We start from the raw sequence: 23,939 nt of genomic DNA on the forward strand, positions 1-23,939 counted from the left end.
CCCCCATCGACTATGTAGACTCAGTTAACCCAAAATATAAGGTTAATATGCCAAGAAATGTCTACATTCAAGCAAGAGTTAGCCCACCTCTCAAAGAGTGGAAAGTCTCTTGGGACGGATACGCATGAAGACATAAATTTCTGGTGGTGTGGCCTCTATGGGTATTTAGCCAGGGGCTGTGGCTGGTCTGAGAACAAGAATACCCAGAGCCCACAGTTAAACTAGAGGTTCCCGGGAGCAGAGGGACACTCTCCGAGAACGACACCCCAAAGTCCCAGAAGACCAACGACTATGGCTGCACCAAGCCCCATAGTTAACGCCCTTGTGAATGATCAGATGGTCCCATGCCTGATTGACTTAGGGTCTGAAGTCACTGTCGTGGACAATGAGTTCTTTGCACAATTGTTCAGGGCTTGGGATCAGTTGGATTCATCCTGATTGACCCTGACAGGGGACAACAATATGCCAATTACACTGGAAGGAGTTACCTGGGTGCGGATACAGATATACAACCAGGTACTGAAGAGAGTAGGAGTCATGGTAACTCACAGCCCAGTAAGCTCTGGAGTACCCATTGTCTTCGGCATGAACATCCTGAAAGAGTTGGACTTACCATGGCTGCTAAGAAGAACCGAACAGATGATTAGGCTCGTCCGGGGCTGTGGCTTGCGAGCTGTGTGGCTTAACTTGATTTGTGCTTTCCAGGCCTACTAGCAGGCAACTAAACAATAGAAGAGATGGGTGTTCTTCACTCCATTGCAGGCAGTCATGACCTCTCTGAATATTGAACAGTACCAACAACAACTACACCAACTAGTCATCCCCCTTCAGCCTCTGCCTTAGCTATGCATTCTTCACCAACTGCTAGAGAGACATTTGCTGGTCTTCACGACTAGTCCCGAGGACTAGGGTGCACCGAGGTAATAGACCACCCAATCCACACGGGGGATGTCTCTCCTATCCAGGAAAGATATCAACATCTCCTAGATTGTAAGCTCCAAGGAGCAGGGCCCTCGAACCCCTCATGTATTGAATCGTATTGTTACTGTACTGTTTCGTGTACTGTCTCCCATTATAATGTACAGCGCTGAGCAAACTATTGGCACTATATAAATCCTGTATAATAATAATAATACTACCAGCCCTATGTCAAGAGGTTAGAGGTTAAGGGCTTAATGCACAATATGCTGCAGAGTGGGATAATTAAAAAGAGTCTCACTCCTGAGCTGCCCTTGCCATCCTGTATGCAAAAAGTATGGTAGCTTGAGGTTCTGTGTGGATTACCGCAAATTAAATGCCTGCACCTACTAGGATGCCTACCCCCTTCCACAGATAAAGCAATCACTCGTGGCAATGGGAAGGGTCGTTACTTTTCCATACTCAACCTGGCAAGTTGATATTGGCATGTCCCAGTGAGAGAACAGGACTGGAAAAAAATTGCTTTTAAAGCTTTGGGAATATTCAAGCTCAATTGCATGCACTTCGGGCTAAACAATGCCCCCAGTACCTTCCAAAGGGTAATTCAAGCTTTAAGGGATTACAATTTTGAGTCTGTGTCGATTTACCTAGACTACATCATTATCTTCTGTAAGACATTTGGGGATCACATACAGCACTTGGACCGAGTGTTCACCCGAATGTCCCAGTACGAGTTCAAATTGAAACCCAGCAATTGCTACTTGATGCAACAGAAGACACAGTATCTGGGGCATGTTGTGAAAGCTGGAGGAGTCACACCTTACTCAACCAAAGTCCAAGCAGAGTGGCTTACCCAAAAACAATCACTGAATTACACTCCTTTCTAGGAATGCTAGGATACTACAAGCGGTTCATCCCCAAGCTCGCCCAGATCGCAACACCTCTCACCCAGTTGCTAAGTGGACAGCCTACGCAGAAAAAAAGGAGGGACCCTCCCCTCTCCGTTAATCCAAGCTTAGTGTTGGGAACCACAACTGCAAGCTTTTAATACTCTGAAACACAGTCTAACATTTGCTCCTCTCTTGGCAGATTACTCAAAGCCTTTTCGGGTATAAACTGATGGTAGCTTGCAAGTTCTAGGAACTGTTCTTGCACAAAAACAGGATGGGAGTGAAAGAGTAATCGTCTACACGAGCCACAGCCTACAACCCACTAAGCATAACCCCCACAATTAAAGCTCATTTAAACTGGAACTATTGGCCTTGGTATGGGCTTGCAGAGTAACTCAATGAAGCAGAGATCGAACTCTACACCAATAATAACTTGCTTGCTTACTTAGAGATGGCCAAATTGGGGGCGCTAGAACAAAAATGGGTCGCCAAACCGGCCTAGTTCAGATATAAAATACGTTACACACTGGGTCAACTTAACAGACTTGCGGCCTCTCTCTCCCACTACCCAATGGAGAACCTGGGTGATGACTTGGATATGAGTCAAGAGGATCTTGAGGTAGTGCCAGTGTTTCTTCTAGGGGCAACTAGATAAGGGTCACTGAAATCTGCACCCTTGATGAGTGGGTCCTGCTCCAGCAAAAGATTCTGACTTTCTGTCTCGGTGGCAGAAACCATCTTCCTAGGATTGTCAAAAGCTGCCAGACACAGTAAGATCCCTGGTGAGATTGGTGGATCAGCTTGACTTCTGAGGTAATGTGCTGAATTGGCAGACCTGCATTCCCACAGAGCAACGAGACATTCTACAAATTTTGGTTCTCTAGTTGCACATCCTACAGGTGGGCTATCAGTGGGTATTTCAGGGCAGATCACACCGATGCTATGGTAAGGAAGTACTTCTATTGTCCATAGCTGACAGAATGGGTGCAACAAGCTTGTTGTAAGTGTGTAATGAGCACCTTGCATAAAACCACCCAAGAACAGACTACACCGTTAATCATCACCATCTCTGAACCCTTTGAGCTGATGAACTTTATGACAGCCTCTGGCTCCTCATTTGGGTTTCGCTATGCGCTAAACTTTGTGGATCACTTCTCAAAGTTGGTGCCCACTGTAGCAATCGTGCCCACAGAGATGGACGCGGTCATTCATTTTGCTCCAAACCCCTACATATTGTATCTCTCTCTCCCAAATGAGATTCCTCCGACATCCCTCCTCCCTCTCTGTTGAGTGACATGTGGTCTGTTTGTTGCAGAGATCACAGGCAGCAAACTCATTGGGAGGGCGTCATGGCTGTAAAACCCTCAGCCGAGCTGGTGCCTAGATGCCTGTTAGCTCGCAATCTGGGATATTGTAAGACCATAAACCAAGCCCTCACGGACCTTCAATAGACATTCCTGGGAGTCGTAAAAAAGATTTACATTTTAAAACCCAGTTTTCCATATAATTTTATATCTCCAAATAGGAAATAATTAAACAAACATGGAGCACATATTCGGATGGCTCACTTTAAGACAAATCGCCTGGTATATTTCACCCCCTAGCTGGCATATACAGGACAGCAGAAAATTATATCTCTTTAGCCATCTAAGCAGGTATCTCATATTTCATATGTAGAAGATTCTGGGTATTATTCTACTCGTGGATAGAATATTATATGTACCTAGGAAAAGTTATTGGCCATAGTATAATTTGTGAAGGCTTTGGTCATAGCCTGAGCTCCCTGCCTACACAACCCCCTCCCCAAATGAGGCGATTGGTTCTCTGCTTTAGGGAGACACCCTGCGGAGGTCCTAGATAAAGGCTGTGATGCTTGAAGTAAAGCTAAGCTGAGTTGAGCAAAGTTGAAGAATCTCCCTTTTTAACATCGGAACTAACCTTGGGAGATAAAGCATCCTTTTGGCTCATGAAACCTGATCTGCTTAAACCAGGACGTTTGGCAAGTACTTTACCTCCCAAATTCCTTTCTGTTATCTCTTTGCTGTGCTATTGTTCTCTGTATATTTATATATATTGGCTACATCTTTTTATGTAAATATTTTTATTGTACCCCTTTGACCTTTTAGTAATAAATCTTACTTTCTGAAAGTGTTGAACTGTTTCTAAAGCTCTTTAATGCAAACTAAGAATCCCTGCCTCTGAAAAGCGTTACTGTGTGTGTTTTAAACTTCGGTATATCTCTGCCTGTGGTGACAGTGGTATACCGATGATTATTCAAACATCATAGTGTTATTGCTAATATTGCCGAGTTTCCTCTTTCTCTGTACAAAAAGGAGGTGGTGGCAGTGTGAAGGGTTAATTGTGTAATTAACCTGACCCAGTAACAATCGCTCCCAGGCTGCCGGCACACAGGTTGTGGTCCATTAGCTGGAAAATCTTTGTGCAGGGTGCAGCTGGGTGTGGCATTGTTACACACATGACAGCGCGGTTTTAGATTGGCTAGTCCTTCGGTCACGAGTTTGGTGAGAAGGGCTGGGGTCTGACGCCGCGAGCGTCACACCCACCAAAGACCATACAGCATAAGGTTGGACCACGTGGGAGCACGTGGTCCAACCTTATGGGTGACTCAAATGCATCTTGCTGGATCAAGGCCCAAACTTTGAGTTGAGATACTGTCTGAGTTGTGCTGCTTGAGCAGTATCTGGAAGTCACACACCACCCCATACCACCTTCAGGGTAATGGAGTTTGTGAGTGATTCAACCATACGCTGCTCAGGATGCTATGAACTCTGGAACAAGGCTAAATGAGACCATTGCCACCAGCACGTGGGGGCAGGTTTATGGGTCTACAATAATACTGTGCATAGAACCACTGGGCAGACTCCATTCTTCTTGATGTTTGGATGTTATGGCTGACTGCCAGTGGATCTTTTGTTGGATTCTCCAGAGCATACCACTTCCTGCACACTCATTGGATGGGCGCAAAAACAGTGGGACAGCTCTTTGGTCTTTGCCATGGTGGAGAATTTGGAATCTGATTGTTTGATTGCTCCTGTCAGGAATGGACTTGCCAATAACAGTGGGACTCACCTGCCTTGTGGGCTGCAGTACCAGGGCTGGCCAGCGGGTGCTCTCAGCAATCAGAGACTCACCCCTGCAGTCAGCCAAAACACCTGAAGCTGATTGCAGGGGTTGTATTTAAGGAATGGCCAGACTCACAGTCAGGGCCTTGGTGTGTGTTTTTCCATGGGCCCCTGTATCTTGTAACCTGCATTCCTGTTCCTGTTTTTGCCTGACTTGTTGCCGACCCTGCCTGATCCTGACCTCTGCTGACTTCTCCTGTTTGATCCCTGGCATGTGACCCTGACCATTCTCTCCACCTGCTCCTCCTGTACCTACCTGCCCGATAGTTATCGACCCGGCCTGCCTGACTACGTTGTGCTCTATATGTGTATGTATCTGTGTATCTTTATCAGTTTAGGTTTGGGTTTGTTTCCCCTTGTTGTATGTATTTGTGTTAGCTTGGGGTTTGGTGCACTGCGTTTATATTTGTATTGTTAGTCTCAATAAATTATATTATTTACTATATCTGAAGCCTACGTTTCCCTGTGTCAGTCCACACACTTCTGGTCACACCCGCATCCCTGACAGCTCCTGTGGACAGGTGTCTTTTACACAGGTAACAAAATGAGATTAGCAGCACTCCTTTTAAGAGACTGCTTCTAATCTCAGTGTGTTACCTGTATGAAAGACACCTGGTAACCAGAAATCCTGAATGATAGGGGATCAAATACTTATTTCCCTCATGAACATGCAAATCAGTGCATAGTTTGTTAGACATGCATTTCTTTTGAATTTTTTGTTGCCATTCTGTCTCTCAGTGTTACAATACACCTACCATTCGATTTTTAGACTGATCATTTCTTTGTGAGTGGGTAAACATTCAAAATCAGTAGGGGATCAAATACTTATTTCCTTCACTGTACCTTCAGCCAGCACTTCAAAAGTGCTCAATTAAAAGGTCAGCTAGATGGCCACAGTGTAAATATTTCCTAATTTTGGAGTATCCTACAAAATTCCCTATCCCTATCCCCAGTTCTACAATAAAACTCCAAAAACAAACATCCCCTAGACCGGTTATTGAGACAATGAGCAAAAGAGTGTATGTACCTGAGTGTGGGGTGTGTATTTGCTGTCATCTCCACCCACCCACTTACTCCTTGGTCAGGAGGAGGGATGCCTATGATATGTGATTATTTAAGCAGTGATATAGCAAGAGGTTGGTTTAGCTCTGAGGAAGGGGGCTAGTCCCCTGAAACACGTAAGTCTTCCAACCGTTCTGTCCACGGAAAGGTGACATCGGCTGGATTTTATGTGTTATATACCTGCTGTTCTTTTTTGTTTGTGAGTATCCATTTGTGTTTGGGATTTAATAAATTTGTTTGGTGGTAATGTATGAGGTGTTTGCCACCTCCTGTGTGTGTTTTTTTCAAGGGGTAGTAAAAGGAAGCAGATGAGCCATGGTTCTACTGTCCCCATCCCCTACCACCGAGTTGTATAGTTAACATGGTCAGCGAAATGTATACAACCTGATGCGTCTGGCAGACAGTAAGGCCTCTTTCACACAAGCAGTCCGATTGGATCCGCCTGTCCATCTTTCAGGCAGACCCAATCGGACCCTCCATTCTCCTTTATGGGGAGCTGGATGTAAATGGGATTGTGTCTGTTTACACCTGGCTAACTCCGATCCGGCAAAAACTAACAAAAGGGGATCTATTCCCTTCTGTCTGGCCGGATCAGATCAGAGGGTAATCAGGTGTAAATGGACAGCCAGTCTGTTTACATCCGACTGCCCATAGAGCAGAGTGGGCTGTGTATGTGTCCACTCTTCATAAACAGAGCGGACATGGACCTGTCATCCGGCAATGTTGCTCAGCTCAGCGGGGGATCAGCAGACAGATTCCGTACTGAGCAAAACTGGATCCGGACCATGTGAAAGGGGCCTAATATTTGCAGTTGTGGCATGATGTGGTGGGCTGTCACAAAATAAAACAGAAATTCAAAAGGCAACCTATCACATGCAAAATTAGTCTCAAAAGGAATCAACCCCTTATCACTTTTCAGAAGGGCAGTAAACACAACCCCACATATAAACTAGCCCTTAGTGTGCATGATCTGGGTACTAGTTCACTATAGGGATTGCTGCCGAAAGAAATACCATCAGGATATAAAACCACCTAGAATTGTCAGAGCAGTCAACATACAAAGCATTGTGAAGGCTGGAAGGGAGGACACAGCTCTAATGAGTGAAATATGATTGTCTGTGTTAATAAGACTAAGACTTGACATTAATAGGCAAAAGACAATGGGGAGTCCAGTAGTGCTTGCCAAGGTTTTATGTTCACCATTGGGAAGCAATATCAGACGTGTTGATGAAATAAAGGAAAATAACAGACAGATTTCTAATTTATCCCTACATTCCACAATCCGGAATGAATCATACCATGGCAAAACTGTATAGGAACATTTTTTATGATATTAAATGATAAGAAACTAGAGACATGAGAACATTCATAAGGATATAAGCAATACACTTCTCAGCTGAAAGTATTTAGGAAATCCTCAATGTGCCATAAACATATCATAATCCACTACAGGCTGGGCAATACTTGCCTCTCTTGTCCCCCGGCTGTAGGAGCTGGTTCTCCACAGTTGTGAGCTACTGCACATATGACATCTATATGCTTCAGAACAAGGACGGGATAACCACTCACTTAAAAGTCAAACTTCTGATTTATCCAAGTCAAATGATCCACATACAGGAAAAATTCACCTGGTGCCAAGACAGCCCAATGCGTTTCACTCCTCAAAGGAGTTTAACCAAAGGACTAAGTTCCTGTGAGAAGTGAAATGTGTTGGGCTGGTTTGGCACTGGTTGAATTTGTACAGTATGTGCATTGTTCGAATTGAATAAATCAAAACTTTGTTTTTTATGTAAGCGATTCTGTAAGGGAATTCCCATGAGACGGCCGGTGAATAGACGTGCGCATGTGCACAGAAATGCACGATCACGCACATGCATGTGCACACGCACGGATAAGATTGGCGCCAGATGGACTATTTAAAAGGTGCCTTTGCCTGTGCTGAGTGTTGACTGGTCTTCAGCTGTTCCTTGTTTCCTGCTCGTTCCTGCGTGTGATTTCCTTGTTGCTGACCAGGCTTGTTCCTGATCTGACTCTGATTACTCCCCTGCTTTATACTTGTTCCTGACTTTGGCTCTGCTCCTGACTTTGGCTTGCTTATGATTTGGTACCTCGCTGTCCGCCTGTTGATGACCCCGGCTATTCCTATGACATTGTCAGGCTCCGCCCAACGGGATCTCTAGTGGTCCACGGCACGGGGTTTCCCAGGAAGCGGAGTCTAAGTCCCAGTCTGCCTTTTCACCAGAGCCCCTGATGGTGGGGATGGACTTGGTGCAAGACTGAAACCAGGTCGCGTTCCTGGGCACCCCCGGCGGCGGCAGAGGGGTCCCGCTGAGGGTATGTGCCCGGGTTGAGCCTGCTGTGAAGGGGACGACAGATCCCGATCCGAGCGGGATGGATGGGATGACAGATCCCGATCCGAGCAGGATGGATGGGCGACTGTCAGGAGTAGGCGAGGTCAGACTAGCCGGGTCGGTATTGTGTGGGCAGCGTGGTACAGGGGGAGTAAGCGGAGAATGGTCGGGGTCACAAGCCAGGTTCAGCAGGTAGCGGGCAGCGTGGTACCGAGGGTCAGGCAGAGGGATGGTCAGAAACGAGCCGGGGTCAGAGCAGGAGAAGGTCAGCATAAAACAGAACAGGCAGAGTTTGGCAACAAGGAAACGTACTTACAGGACAGGAAACAAGACCTTGCGGCAACTTGGAGATGCACAGGGCAGCTTTAAATAGAGCGCCCTGCTCTCCCATTTGTGCGGCCGCGATCGCTACTGCGCATGCGCGGCCGCCGTCGCGATCGCCGAGGACTCCGCGCTCGCCGGCTGGGACGGATCGGCAGTCTGCGCATGCGCGCACCGCCGAGGACCCGGGATCCCTGACAGACATCGCTCCTGTCTCCCATCCCTGCTTCCTGCCTTGCTCTGGTGCACACCTGGTGATCTACCATACCAGCTCTGCATATCACTACTGTTCCTGAATCGGAGGTTCATCAGTCTTCCAAAGTCTCCAACTACAAGAGCTGCAAAAAACATCTGCTGGCACTCTTGTCCCCCTGGTCCCTAGACACCCTCTGTTCCACTTCCAGTGGGGTCAGGGCTAGTGACACAAGCGAGGCCGACCTCGTCATTTCAGTCTCCAATCAGGTACGCGACAGATTCTCTTTTCCTTGTTCTGGAGCATCAAAATGAAAGTATTTAGGCCCCCTTTGTATCCTCACATGATGGTAACGCATGTTAAAACAAGCATTTTACCACACATTACCACAGCACACTTTAAAATAGTAAAGCCCACAAAAAAAGCGAAGAGCATAACAAGCAGTTTGGTACAACAAGCAATAGGAACACAAAGAAAATTTGCAAGGCAGGATTCACACTGTTGCTGTGTTGGAATACATGTGTGATGTCACATGTGTTGCAGGGCATTGTGAATTGGCTGTCAATAAATGGCAATGGAAGTTTTAAGATGCCTACACATCTTTTCCAATGCAGTGCACCACAAGTCATGCATTGGAATCATTTCCTGCTTCGGCAGAACCATTATGTCACATAGCAGCCATTATCAGCTCCCATGTTCTTCTTCCAACATCTTAAGGGTCAGCACTTAAGGGCTTTTGTTTACGTCAAATGGGTTTTGCATTACCAGACAAGTCCATGAGAATGCAAATCCTGCTTAAAACAGGTAAAATTCAGGTCAGAAGGAGATCAGCTACAATTCAAATGCACCTATCTATGAATTCTGAATAATCTCAGAAGCATCTTAAATTTATGTCAAACTGATGTCATTGACACAAGCCCAAAGCCTGTCCACATAGGTCCTTATCCTAAACATGGCTATTCATAATGATCTTATCTATTGAGGTACTCCCTGGCCAGTAACATGGGCTTACCCAAGACATGGAATCTAAGTGACAGTTGGTCATCACCAGAACAATGGGTGATGTGCCAGAAATTCTGGTCCCCTTTTTTTTTTTGCTACAAGTTGGCATCAGGTGGCGGTCCTCATGATCATCCCATGAATGGGTTGTTAAACAGAAGAGCTACAGTGCAGAGGCTGTTCACAAAATGGAAGGCAAGAGAATAGCCAGATCCAGGCTGAGGTGGAGACAGGTGGCAGGCAAGAGAAGAGTCAGGTTCAGGCTGAGGTGGAGGCAGGAGGCTGACAAAAGAGTAGTCAGGTCCAGGCTAAGGTGGAGGCAGGCAGCAGGCAAGAGATTAGTCAGGTTCAGGATGAGGTGGAAGCAGGCAGCAGGCAAGAAAGTAGTCAGGTTCAGGATGAGGTGGAGGCAGGCGGCAGGCAAAAGTGTAGTCAGGTCCATGCTGAGGTGGAGGCAGACAGCAGGAAAAAGAGTAGTCAAGCCCAGGCTGAGGTGGAGGTGGAGGCAGGCAAAAGAGTAGTCAGATCAAGGCTGAGGCAGAGTCAGAAAGTAGGCATGAAAGTACTCAGGTCCAGGCGGAGGCTGAGGCAGGTGGCAGGGAAAAAGTAGTTAGGTCATGCAATCTGGGTCGGCTTTAGGTGGGTAATGGCAGGTTCAAAATTATATCAAAAAAGGCTTAAAGGCTGGTGCTTAATCATACCTTTCAGCTTTGTAACTTAAGAATAAGGGACACCCTGTAAAAAGAAAGATTTATGGCAAATTGCACAATATTGGGCATGGCTTAACCACTTGCTGCCCCGCCACAGTACATTTACATTACATTGTGGCAGGAAGGCATTTTTTTATGGGCTCAGTTATGTATATATACATGATTGTGCCCATTCTGGTTTGGGAGCATGAAACACATTCTACCTGTGTAAGTCTGGTGGACACAGCGGAACACTCTTACTAGTAACCAGGTCTCATGCGATTTGTCATAGCAATCACATTATAACAATGTAAGCAATCTGTCATGAATGGTTTTCCATTCATGAACAGCTTGCTTATTGTTGTGAGCTGTGATTGGCCAACAGCAATCACATGGTACCTGGCTACCTGTACCATGTAATTAGCTGTAGCCAATCATACATCACAATCAAAAGCAACCTGTTTCTGAATGAGAAACCCATTAATGACAGCTAAAACTATTGCTTACAAAGTGAAGATCAGTGTAAAAAAAAACAAACAAAACCCTGAACAACTCCCCAGAGTAGCACAGTGTCACTATGGTGACACTAAGCTACTCTGAGCACAGGATGTAAGAAAAATTGTAAAAAAAATGTTTAACAATGTCTAAAAAAAAAGAAAAACAAAGTTTAACAAGTCATATGATGATGCCGTACTGCACTGGTGACAGTGTAAAAAAAATGTGAAAGAAATAACAAATTTTATTTAATCTCTTCATTTTCCAAAAAAAGTGACAAAAAATTACAACTTGCCATGCCTCTTACTAAATACCTCTGTGTATACTTTCCAAAAAGGGGTCATTTGGGTGGTAATTGTACTGTCCTGGCGTTTTAGGGCCTCAAGAAATGAGATGGCCATCAGTACATCAGGATTGATCAAACGGGCTCTTTAATTGATCAATGGGTCTTTTTTGCTTATGTAATAAAAAATAAAAAACCCAGTGGTGATCAATACCAGTTAAAGTAGCACAGTGCCGAATGGCAAAAAAATGGCCTAGTCATGAAGGGGGTGAAACCTTCTGGAGGTCAAATGGTTAAAACTGTACGTGGTCTTACAGACTGCCTCAGCAACACTGTACTTTGGCAGCATATTTTTGACAGACAACCTTTTATCAGCAAAAAAGGCTTTTTTCACATGGCTTTACCAGCAACAAATGTGTTTTTAATATATATATATATATATATATATATATATATATTATATTGCCAAAAGTAATGGGACACCCCTCCAAATCATTGCATTCAGGCGTTCCACTCACCTCCATGGCCACAGGTGTATAAAATCAAGCACCTTGGCATGCAGACTGCTTCTATAAACATTTGTGAAAGAATGGGTCACTCTGAGGTTGGGTTCACATTGATGCAGTGAGGAATTTGCAGCGTTTTCTGTGTGAATTCCACACCGCATCAGAATTGCACCCCGTTCATGTGAACCAATGCGGGTGTGTATGTTGTTAACAACACCCCGAAATTGGTCCACAAAATGCGGTGCGATGTACAGAATCGGATCACATAGGTGTGAATACCCGTGCAATCCGATTCTAGTGTGGACCCAAACAAGGGTCCAGCACCTTTTTGGTGCGGGTGCGGTGCGATTGGAGCCACACATAATGCACCGCACACAGATTGCATGTGATTTGCAAAGGGGTGCGGTTCCTGTGCGAATCACATGCGATGTACCACACCACATTAGTGTGAACCTAGCCTCAGGAGCTCAGTGAATTCAAGCGTAGTACCGTGATAGGTTGCCACCTGTGCAATAAGTCCATCTATGAAATTTCCTTGCTACTACAACCCCTGGCAAAACGTATGGAATCTACACTCTTTGAAAATGTTAATTCATTTGTTTAATTGTGTAGAAAAAAACATAATCACAGCCATGCCTCAAAACTATTTTCATTTAACATTCCAACCTTCTGGCTTTAAGAAACACATAAAAAAATAAAAAAGAAAGAAAACTGTAGTCAGTTGCAACAGTTTTTGCAGATCAAGTAGAGGAAAAAAGTATGGAATCACTCAATTCTGAGGAAAATATTATGGAATCATGAAAAAAACACTACAGTACACCACTAGTACTTTGTTGCACCACCTCTGGCTTTTATAACAGCTGGAATTCTCTGAGGCATGGATTTAACTATCGACAAACACTATTCTTCATCAATCCCGCTCCCATGCTACCTTTCTCACCCTTCTCCTCCTCATAACCGCGGGGGACATCTCCCCGAATCCTGGCCCTCCACCACCTCCCTCACCCGCACAACACCCTCCCGCTTCCACGTCCCGCCGCAACCCCCTCAACTTAGTATCTGTCCCCCTGCTCCCTAAAATCTCCCCCCCCCCCCCGTTTTCATGTGCACTCCTGAACGCCCGATCGGTGTGCAACAAGCTTACCGCCATCCACGACCTCTTTGTTTCCAGCTCCCTCAACCTCCTAGCGATCATGGAAACCTGGATCCAGCCCACTGACTCTACCTCCCCTGCTGCACTCTCCTACGGAGGTCTCACCTGGACCCACTCACCCAGGCCCAACGGTCGTAAAGGTGGTGGGGTTGGTCTGCTCCTGTCACCGCAGAGCACCTTCCGAGTCCTCCCAAACCCCCCCTCCCTATCCTTCTCCTCCTTCGAGGCCCACTGCGTCCGACTATTCTCCCCAACCCCCCTGAAGATTGCTGTGATATACCGGCCTCCTGGATCCATACCCCGCTTCCTGGATGACTTCTCCTCCTGGCTATCTTTCTTCCTCTCCTCTGAGCTACCCACCATCATCCTTGGGGATTTCAACATCCCTGTCAACCTCGACAACCCGGACACAGCCCGTCTCCTCCACTTAACCTCCTCCTTTACACTTGCACAGTGCATACAATCCACCACCCACTCCGACAGTAATATCCTTGATCTCGTCTTCTCCAACCGCTGCGCTCCCCACAACCTCACTAACACCCCCTTCCCTCTCTCTGACCACAACCTGATCACCTTCTCTATCTCCTCGTCCTCCAACGCCTACCCCTCCAAATGTCACACTACTACCAGCCGTAACCTCCGCAACCTTAACCCTGCCTCCCTCCACTCTGCAGCTGATCAACTCCACGACGGCATCCTCCCCCTGTCCTGCCCTGACTTGGCTATGACTGCCTACAACAACGCGCTCTCAACAGCCCTTGACTCACTAGTGCCTTTAACCACACGCAACATCAGACCCCGACCGCTCCAGCCCTGGCAGACTGATCACACCAAAACCCTCAAACGACGCAGTCGTGCCCTGGAGCGACTATGGCGCAAAACAAAATCCCAACAAGCCTTTTAACCACTACAAATCTGCCTTCCACACCTACACCTCCTCCCTCCATGCTGCCAAACAGGCCTACTTCTTGACCCTCATCAAGGCCCTCTCCTCCAATCCTCGCCGACTCTTCTCCGCCTTCAACTCTCTACTCTCTCCACCCCCACCTCCACCCAGCACCTCACTCACTGCCCTTGAGATTGCCAATCACTTCAAAAACAAGATTGACACAATTCGCAAAGACATTGCCGCAACTCACACACCCTCTCAACCCGTCCCCTCTCACACAGCTACCCCCTTATCCCCCCTCCCCCTTGACATAACCCGCAGGGACTTCGTCGCTGCTCAAACTCTCTCCAACCCCCTTCACCCTCACACAGCTACCCCCTCATCACCCCTCTCCCACGGCCCTACCACTGCTCTGACCTCCTCTCCCACCCCACCATACATTCCTCATACTGAAGCTCCCCCAACACTCCGCACTTTTGACCTTACTACCATCGAGGAAGTCTCCAAGATCCTCTCTGATGCCCGCCTCACCACCTGTATCCCTCGACCCTATCCCCTCACAACTCCTACGACCTCCTTCCCCCTCCATCCTACGCTCCCTCACCCACATCTTCAATCTCTCCCTCTCCTCCGGCACTTTCCCCTCCCCTCTGAAACATGCACACATCACCCCCATACTTAAAAAGCCCTCCCTGGACCCCAATGACCCGAACAACCTCAGACCCATCTCCCTGCTCCCATTCACATCTAAACTCCTCGAGCGCCTAGTCTACACCCGCCTATGCTCTCCCCTCAACGACAACAACCTCCTCGATCCCCTACAGTCCGGCTTCCGTCCCCTACACTCCACCGAAACTGCCTTACTCAAACTCTCCAACGACCTGCTAACCGCCAAAGCTAATGGCCACTATTCAGTGCTCCTACTCCTTGACCTCTCTGTGGCCTTCGACACAGTCGACCACCCCCTCCTCCTCAAAAAACTACACTCCCTCGGCCTCAGAGATTCTGCTCTCTCCTGGCTCTCATCCTACCTGTCACAACGCTCCTTCAGCGTTACCTATAATGCTACCACCTCCCCCTCACTCCCCCTCTCTGTTGGGGTCCCTCAAGGCTCTGTCCTCGGGCCCCTTCTCTTTTCCATCTATACCTCCTCCCTTGGCCAACTCATACACTCTCACGGCTTCAACTACCACCTCTATGCCGACGACACACGAATCTATCTCTCAACCCCCCACCTCACCCCCTTGGTCTCAGCCCGAATCACACACCTACTGAGCGACATACTGGATGTCACTCCACTTCCTTAAATTGAACCTCTCCAAAACCGAGTTTCTTGTCTTCCCCCCAGCCCAGACACCACCCCCCATTGACTTCTCCGTCACATCCAACAACGCTACCATCAAACCCGCCCTGCAGGCCAGAGTACTTGGTGTAATTCTGGACTCCAACCTATCCTTTCAACCCCAAGTCCAATCTTTAACAAACTCGTGCAGACTCCACCTCCGCAACATCGCCAAAATACGCATGTTCCTAACCCCAGAAACCACTAAACAGCTCATCCACTCCCTCATCATATCACGACTCGACTACTGCAACTCCCTCCTCACTGGCCTGCCTCGCCGCTGGCTATCCCCGCTTCATTCGATCCTGAATACGGCTGCCAGACTCATTCACCTTTCCAACCACTCTGTCTCCGCCAACCCCCTCTGCCAATCCCTCCACTGGCTTCCAATTGCGCAACGGATCAAATTCAAAATCCTAACACTGACGTACAAAGCTGTCCACCATACTGCCCCGAACTACATCACTGACCTAATATCCAAGTACCGCCCAGCACGCACACTCCGCTCCTCACAAGACCTCCTTCTCTCTAGTTCCCTGGTCTCCTCCTCCCATGCCTGCCTCCAGGATTTCTCCAGGGTGTCACCCATCCTCTGGAACTCCCTGCCCCAACCCATCAGATTATCACCTACTCTCCTCTCCTTTAGGCGCACCCTGAAAACCCATATCTTCAATGAAGCCTACCCCACCCCCTGCTAACTTGCTGATCTCCTCCACTCTTCCTACCACTCCATCCCCCACAGCTATCTCCTCCTGTGCCACCATCCCCTCCCTTCTAGATTGTAAGCTCGAAAGAGCAGGGCCCTCGATCCCCTCATGTTTTGCATTGTATTGGTATTGTTCTGTCACATGTTCTGTCCCTCTTTGTAATGTACAGCGCTGAGCGAACTATTGGCGCTTTATAAATACTGTATAATAATAATAATAATAATAATAATCCAAATCCAACTTTCTCTTATTGCAGTTGCCAGATCAGCTTTGCAGGTTGGAGCCTTGTGAACCATTTTCTTTAATTTCCACCAGATTTTCAATTGAATTGAGGTCCGGACTATTTGCAGGCCATGCCATTGACATTACATGTTTTTCTTTAAGGAAAGTTTTCATGGCTTTTGCCCTGTAGCAAGATGAATTATCATCCTGAAAAATGATGTCATCATCACCAAACATCTCCATACATCCTTTCAATTGATGGAATAAGAAAAGTGTCCAAAATCTCAATATAAACTTGTACATTTATTGCAGATTTAATAACTGTCATTTCCCCCGTACCTTTGCCTGACATGCAACCCCATTTTGCTTGATGCAACCCCATATCATCAATGATTGTGGAAATTTGCATGTTTTCTTCAGGCAGTTGTCTTTATACATTTCATTGGAATGGCACCAAACAAAAGTTCCAGCATCATCACCCTGCCCAATGCAGATTCATGATTCATCACTGAATATCACTTTCATCCAGTCATCCACAGTCCACGATTGCTTTTCTTTAGCCCACTGTAACCTTGTTTTTTTCTGTTTAGGTGTTAATGATTGTTTTTGTTTGGCTTTTCTGTATTTAAATCCCATTTCCTTTAGGAAAGCTCTTACAGTTCAGTCACAAACATTGACTCCAGTTTTTCCCATTTGTTCCTCATTTGTTTTGTTTTTCACTTTCTGTTCTCAAGGCATTATGCTTTAAGTTTTCTATATTGATGCTTTGATGCCTTCCTTGGTCTACCAGTACACTTCTTTTTTACAACCTTCCTATTTGATTTGTAGTTGGTCCAGATTTTAGACACAGCTTACTGGGAACAACCAGAATCTTTTGCAACTTTCCATGATGATTTACCTTCTTGAAGAAGTTTTACAATCCTCTCCTTTATTTCAACTGACATCTCTCCTGTTGGAGCCATGATTCATGTCAATCAGCTTGGTGCAACAGCTCACCAAAGTGTGCAAGCATTCTTTTTTAACTGCAGACTAAATTGCATATGTAATCTGATGCAGATGTTTGTTTTAGAACTGTAAAGTACATGGTGATTCCATAATATTTTCCTCAGAATTTAGTGATTCCGTATTTTTTTCTGCTGCTTGATCTGCAAAAATAGTTGCAATCGACTACAGTTTTCTTTCTTTTTTTATTTGTTTAAGTGTTTAATAAAGCCAGAAGGTTGGAATGTTAAATAAAAATAGATTTGAGGCATGCTTGTGATTAGTTTTTTATCTACACAATTAAACAATTGAATTAACATTTTCCAAGAGTGGTGATTCCATACTTTTTGCCAGGGGTTGTAAATATTCCACGGTCAACTGTTAGTGGTATTTTAACAAAGTGGAAGCAACTGAAAACAACAGCAACTCAGCAATGAAGTGGTAGGCCACGTAAAATGACAGAGCGAGGTGAGCGCATGCTGAAGCGCACAGTGCGCTGAAGTTGCCAGCTGTCTGCAGAGTCAATAGCTAAAGACCTCCAAACTTTGTGTGGCCTTCACATTAGCACAACTGTGCATAGAGAGCTTCATGGAATGGGTTTCCATGGCTGAGCAGCTACATCCAAGCCTTACATCACCAAGTGCAATGCAAAGCATTGGTGTAAAGCATGCTGCCACTGGACTCTAGACCAGGGGAGACGTGTTCTCTGGAGTGACGAATCACGCTTCTCTGTCTAGCAATCCAATGGACGTGTCTGGGTTTGGTGGTTTGCTAGGAGAAGGGCACTTGCCTGACTGCATTGTGCCAAGTGTAAAGTTTGTTGGAGGGGAGATTATGGTGTGGGGTTGTTTTTCAGGGGTTGGGTTTGGTCCCTTAGTTCCAGTGAAGGGAACTCTTAAAGCATCAGTATACCAAGACACTTTGGACAACTTTATGTGGGGATGGCCCCTTCCTGTTCCAACATGACTGAGCACCAGTGCACAAAGCATGGTTCATAAAGACATGGCTGAGCGAGTTTGGGGTGGAGGAACTTGACTGGCCTGCACAGAGTCCTGACCTCAAACCAATAGAACACCTTTGGGATGAATTAGAGCGGAGATTGTGAGCCAGGCCTTCTCGTCCGACATCAGTGCCTGACCTCACAAATGCGCTTTTGGAAGAATGGTCAAACATTTCCATGGACACCCTCCTAAACATTGTGGATGGCCTTCGCAGAGGAGTTGAAGCTGTTATAGCTGCAAAGGGTGGGCCAACTCAATATTGAACCCTACGGACTAAGACTGGGATGCCACTAAAGTTCATGTGCGTGTAAAGGAAGGCATCCCAATACTTTTGGCAATATAGTGTGTGTGTGACTTTTCTGGGAACAACCCAACATTTGGGATTTTCTTTTCCATTCACTTTCAGTGATAACGGTAAACAGGACAAATAGAGAGGGTGAATCTCCTTAACGGGGGCACAGACAGCAATAGACTGACAGAGCTTCTAATTCCTTCACTAAATCCAAAACTATAAAAAAAAAGTTTTGCCTTTAGTTATACTTTAATACTCCCCCCAGACTGACACTGCTGCTGTCCAAAGGTGCCCCTGTGCTCCTTCATCCAGAGTGGGGGCACTCTAATACAGGAGGTGTGTTACTGACCAGATCACCAGGTAAAAACAGACAGGAAAAATGCTAAAAAAAGAAAACTAATGCAGCCACCACCTCTAACGATTGGTAAGCTGCAACATATCCCATTTTTGGTTCGGGTCTAATACTGCTCTAAAATGGCGCTAAGCCCGGGTTCACACAGATGCGGTGAGGCACATCACATGTGATTTGCACAGAAACCACACCGCATTCCTGTGCAAATCACGTGGTGCAAATAGAGACATAAATTTTGTATGGCTCAGATCGCACCGCATCTGCACCAAAATAGCGCAGGATCCTTTTTTTTTTGTCCGCACCTGAATCGGATCGCATGGGTATTCACACCCATGTGATCCGATTCTGCACATCGCACTGCGTTTTGTGAACCGATTTCGGGGTGGTGTTGTTAACGTAAAATATACAGCTGCAGTGGTTTGCATGAACGGGGTGCGATCATGATGCAGTGGGGAAATCGCACAGAAACCGATGCAAATTCTGCACCGCATCAGTGTGAAGGCTGAAGTTTTTTTTTTTATTCCCCCCTATACTTAGCTGAGCCCGATCTCGATCCAGCGCTGTGCATGAGAGCGGTAGCTGTCTTGGCTCTCTTCCTCCTCATTGGCTCAGATACAGCAGTGGGAGCCATTGGCTTCTGCTGCTGTCATTCACAGCCAGTGAGGAGAGAGGGGGGTGTGTGCTGAGCTGGGCTGTGTGTGTCAATGGTGCAAGCAGCTCTGGGGGCCCTCATCATGAAGGGGGGGGAGCCAGGAGCGCCAGCAGGGGACCCCATAATAGAAGGATCAGGGCTGCATTGGCCAAAACCATTACACAGAGCAGGCAAAGATGACACATTTATTATTATTAATTTTAATAACCTTTTTGTGTGTCTTTGTATGCAAAATGTACATTTCTGGTTTAGTGTGAATGAAAAAAACTCTGACAGGGAAAAGGGTGAAAAAATGTCACAAATCCTCCATATATGAATGGAACTCCCCAGACTGCCCGTGTGATGTGTAGATCAGGACGGAGAGGAGTGGAGGTGAGAGCAGGGCACATAGGATGTAGGAGGATCGGGGCACTGGATGCACTCCCTGCTCCCAGTGCAGCCCATTCCTCACCCCGGAGGGATGCTGGGAGAGGGCGGGGCTCTGTGTGTATACAATGGCTGCCTGTAGCGAGTAGACAGGACATCCGGGGATCTGCTGCCATGGAGAGCTGTGATCACACCGTGCTATGTGTACAGGGTCTGTCAGCGGGATCAGCGATCACTATGAGAGTTCTGTGACAGGCTGAGCCCTGGGATCCTGACACCGGGCTTCTGCCATCATCACCATGCGGGGCGCAGAGGAGAGGCAGAGGATGATAGTGGAGGTCAGTCAGCGGTCTGTGTACTGTGCGGTCATTATACGGTCACATCCCTGCTCTGTGTATATAGTACAGCTGGCGGGGAAGGGGTTAACGCGGCCTTTGTTGGCCCATGTGCTCCCAGGTAGTGACAGGATGGTTGTTATGGGAGGGGCTTGTTGCTAGGCTAGTGATAAACAGAAACCAACTGTAGCATTGTGCATGACCGAAAAAGCTCTGCCTAGCAACCAATCAGCTTCTGTCTCTAGCTTGCTCAGTTTAGCTTCGAAAATGAAAGTTAGATGCTGATTGGTTGCCAGGCACAGCTGCTCCAGAATCTGTCTGGTCCAGTCTTTTCAGTGAATTCCATGCTTGGCTGTCATCAATGGGGGATGTGTGTATGGCCCTGCTTCCATACAGTCTCACTCCTCCTGCTGCATTTTCATACCCACATAAATATTGGCACACAGAAGAACACGTGTGTTTCTATATACACACCTATCTAGAGTTTTACATACTAACTACATAAAGTGGCAAACAACAATTCATTCATTTGGTGCTTGATAATGATGCACTGTCCATCCATATATATCCCCTCCCCCGCCCGCTGTCCGTCCATACACATCCCCCCGCCCGCTGTCCGTCCATACACATCCCCCCGCCCGCTGTCCGTCCATACACATCCCCCCGCCCGCTGTCCGTCCATACACATCCCCCCGCCCGCTGTCCGTCCATACACATCCCCCCGCCCGCTGTCCGTCCATACACATCCCCCTGTCCGTCCATACACATCCCCCTGTCCGTCCATACACATCCCCCCGCCCGCTGTCCGTCCATACACATCCCCCTGTCCGTCCATACACATCCCCCTGTCCGTCCATACACATCCCGCTGTCCGTCCATACACATCCCGCTGTCCGTCCATACACATCCCCCTGTCCGTCCATACACATCCCGCTGTCCGTCCATACACATCCCGCTGTCCGTCCATACACATCCCCCCGCCCGCTGTCCGTCCATACACATCCCCCCCGCCCGCTGTCCGTCCATACACATCCCCCCCGCCCGCTGTCCGTCCATACACATCCCCCCGCCCGCTGTCCGTCCATACACATCCCGCTGTCCGTCCATACACATCCCGCTGTCCGTCCATACACATCCCGCTGTCCGTCCATACACATCCCGCTGTCCGTCCATACACATCCCCCCGCCCGTCCATACACATCCCCCCGCCCGCTGTCCGTCCATACACATCCCCCCGCCCGCTGTCCGTCCATACACATCCCCCGCCCGCTGTCCTTCCATACACATCCCCCGCCCGCTGTCCGTCCATACACATCCGCCCGCTGTCCGTCCATACACATCCCCCTCCCCCCCCCACCCGCTGTCCGTCCATACACATCCCCCTCCCCCCCCACCCGCTGTCCGTCCATACACATCCCCCTCCCCCCCCACCCGCTGTCTGTCCATACACATCCCCCTCCCCCCCCACCCGCTGTCCGTCCATACACATCCCCCCCCCCCCCACCCGCTGTCCGTCCATACACACCCCCCTCCCCCCCCACCCGCTGTCCGTCCATACACACCCCCCTCCCCCCCCACCCGCTGTCCGTCCATACACACCCCCCTCCCCCCCCACCCGCTGTCCGTCCATACACACCCCCCTCCCCCCCCCACCCGCTGTCCGTCCATACACATCCCCCTCCCCCCCCCCACCCGCTGTCCGTCCATACACATCCCCCTCCCCCCCCACCCGCTGTCCGTCCATACACATCCCCCTCCCCCCCCACCCGCTGTCCGTCCATACACATCCCCCTCCCCCCCCACCCGCTGTCCATCCATACACATCCCCCCCCCCCCCCACCCGCTGTCCATCCATACCCCCCTCCCCCCCCCCACCCGCTGTCCATCCATACCCCCCGCTGTCCATCCATACACACCCCCCTCACCCACTGTTCATCCATACACACCCCCCTCCCCCCCACCTGCTGTCCATCCATACACATCCCCCTCCCCTGCCAATCTGCTGATTGGATGTGTCATATCACATCACAGAGACTTGTGTTGACAAACAACAAAGGGCTCTAAACAGAGGGAAGGATCTGCAAAGGGAAAAGAAACAAATCAATCTGCAGTGAAAAGTGGCACATACTGCACACATTAACACTTGTTGGGCACACAGTTAACACCTTCCAAGCCAGTGTCACTACAGTGACAGTGCATAGTATTAGCTCTGATCACTGTTGTCACTGGTGATGCCAGTGTCAGTCAGGTCCCACAAAGTGTCAGTGTCAGATTGTTCGCCCCCCTATTGCAGTCCCAGTAGAAGTTGCTGTCGCCGCCATTACTGGTATGGAGAAAAAAAAATTACAGTGTGCATATACTATAGTTTGTAGACTTTAGAACTTTCACACAAATATACACTTTATTGGGATTTTTAGCGTTGTGTGCAGGCGGCAGAGAGGCGTTTGGGAAGCGTTTTTACCGCTTCCCAAACGCCTCTGCCAATTCTGCACATTACAGCACATGGTGTTGTTCTAACGGGAGCGTTTGCGTCGCGCCAAAACGGACGCCTATGGTCGAGTCAGGAGGCGTTGAAGCCTCCTATTCTAGTCTATGGTGCTGCTCCGCAAACGCCTGGCCGGCATTTGCGGTGCGGTTGCGACGCTTTTGCGGAGCGGTAACACCACTCAAACTGATTTATAGGCGTTTGTGGGGCGTTATTAACGCTCGGCAAACGCCTAGCAACCCCCGCTAAACCGCGCATGCGGTGTTTGCGGAGCGTTTAAAAACGCTCCGCAAACGCCGGACCAATGCTTGCCAAACGATATAGGGGCGTTTGGCAAGCATTGGTAAAACAGCCAAGTGTGAACGAGCCGTTAAAGTAGCACACTGCTGAATATCAGAAAGTGTTGTGGTCATGAAGGAGGTAAAATCTTCTGGAGCTCGTGGTTAACAAAGCGTGATGTGAAATTTTATCCCACAGTTACAGATTTGTAGCTGTCGGAGTCCTAAATGAGTTTTATACATTTTGTAAATAGTGTCATGTTTAAGCCCATAACGTCCCCCTCTTGCTTGCTGCAAGGACAGATTTGTGGGTGAGGTTTGAAAACAATGGTGTCATTCTTGATGTTGAACGTCCTATGGAATTTCACAGCTTATTTTACATCTGTGAGTCGTGAAGTGCATTCACACTTGTGTACCCATTAGACAGGGCAGAGAAAGTGCTTTGCTGCTTGTGTTTTTCCTGAAGCCAGGTACTGCAGACCTCTGATTAGATACTTCCCTACAAGCTGGCTTTCTGCAAATGTGATCTCACTAACACACATCTGAAACACGACTACTCCTAGCTGTGCGTATCTATGTATACCAATTATTCATTTAAACACTTGCCCTGCTGAGGATTTCCCCCCCTTCCTGACCAGGCCATTTTTTGCGTTACGGCACTGCACTACTTTGACAATTGCGCAGTCATGCAACGCTGCACTAAAATGAAATTTACGTCTTTTTTTTCTTTGGTATTTGATTACCTGTGTGGTTTTTACTTTTTGCGCTATAAACAAAAAAAAAATCAACAATTTTGAGGAAAAAAAACACTCTTTTTGACTTTTTCTATTGAAATATAAAAAAAATTTAAATCAAATTTCTTCATAAATTTAGGCCAAAATGTATTCTGCTACATGTCTACAAAAAAAAACAAAAACCCAATACGTGTAAATTAATTGTTTACGTGAAAGTTATAGGGTTTACAAATGGCGGTAAATAGACTGGATTTTTAAATTTTTATTTTCCACTAGTAATGGTGGCGATCAGTGACTTAT

At 47.5% G+C, this 23,939-nt stretch overlaps 1 protein-coding gene across 1 annotated transcript in view; it reads left to right on the forward strand.

Moving 5' to 3' along the window:
- The first annotated feature begins 19,919 nt into the window (after positions 1-19,919).
- CC2D2A (coiled-coil and C2 domain containing 2A) overlaps positions 19,920-23,939 on the forward strand; it is a 153,288-nt gene continuing 149,268 nt past the window's right edge. The window contains exon 1 of the mRNA XM_089677430.1: positions 19,920-20,145. Coding sequence (XP_089533556.1) covers positions 20,107-20,145 — 39 coding nt within the window. The 5' untranslated portion in view covers positions 19,920-20,106. The remainder of the gene's footprint in view (positions 20,146-23,939) is intronic.

Source organism: Staurois parvus, unplaced genomic scaffold, assembly GCF_062004578.1.
Source record: "Staurois parvus isolate SC_StPar_1 unplaced genomic scaffold, SC_StPar_1.0 ptg000186l, whole genome shotgun sequence".
Taxonomy (NCBI): domain Eukaryota; kingdom Metazoa; phylum Chordata; class Amphibia; order Anura; family Ranidae; genus Staurois; species Staurois parvus.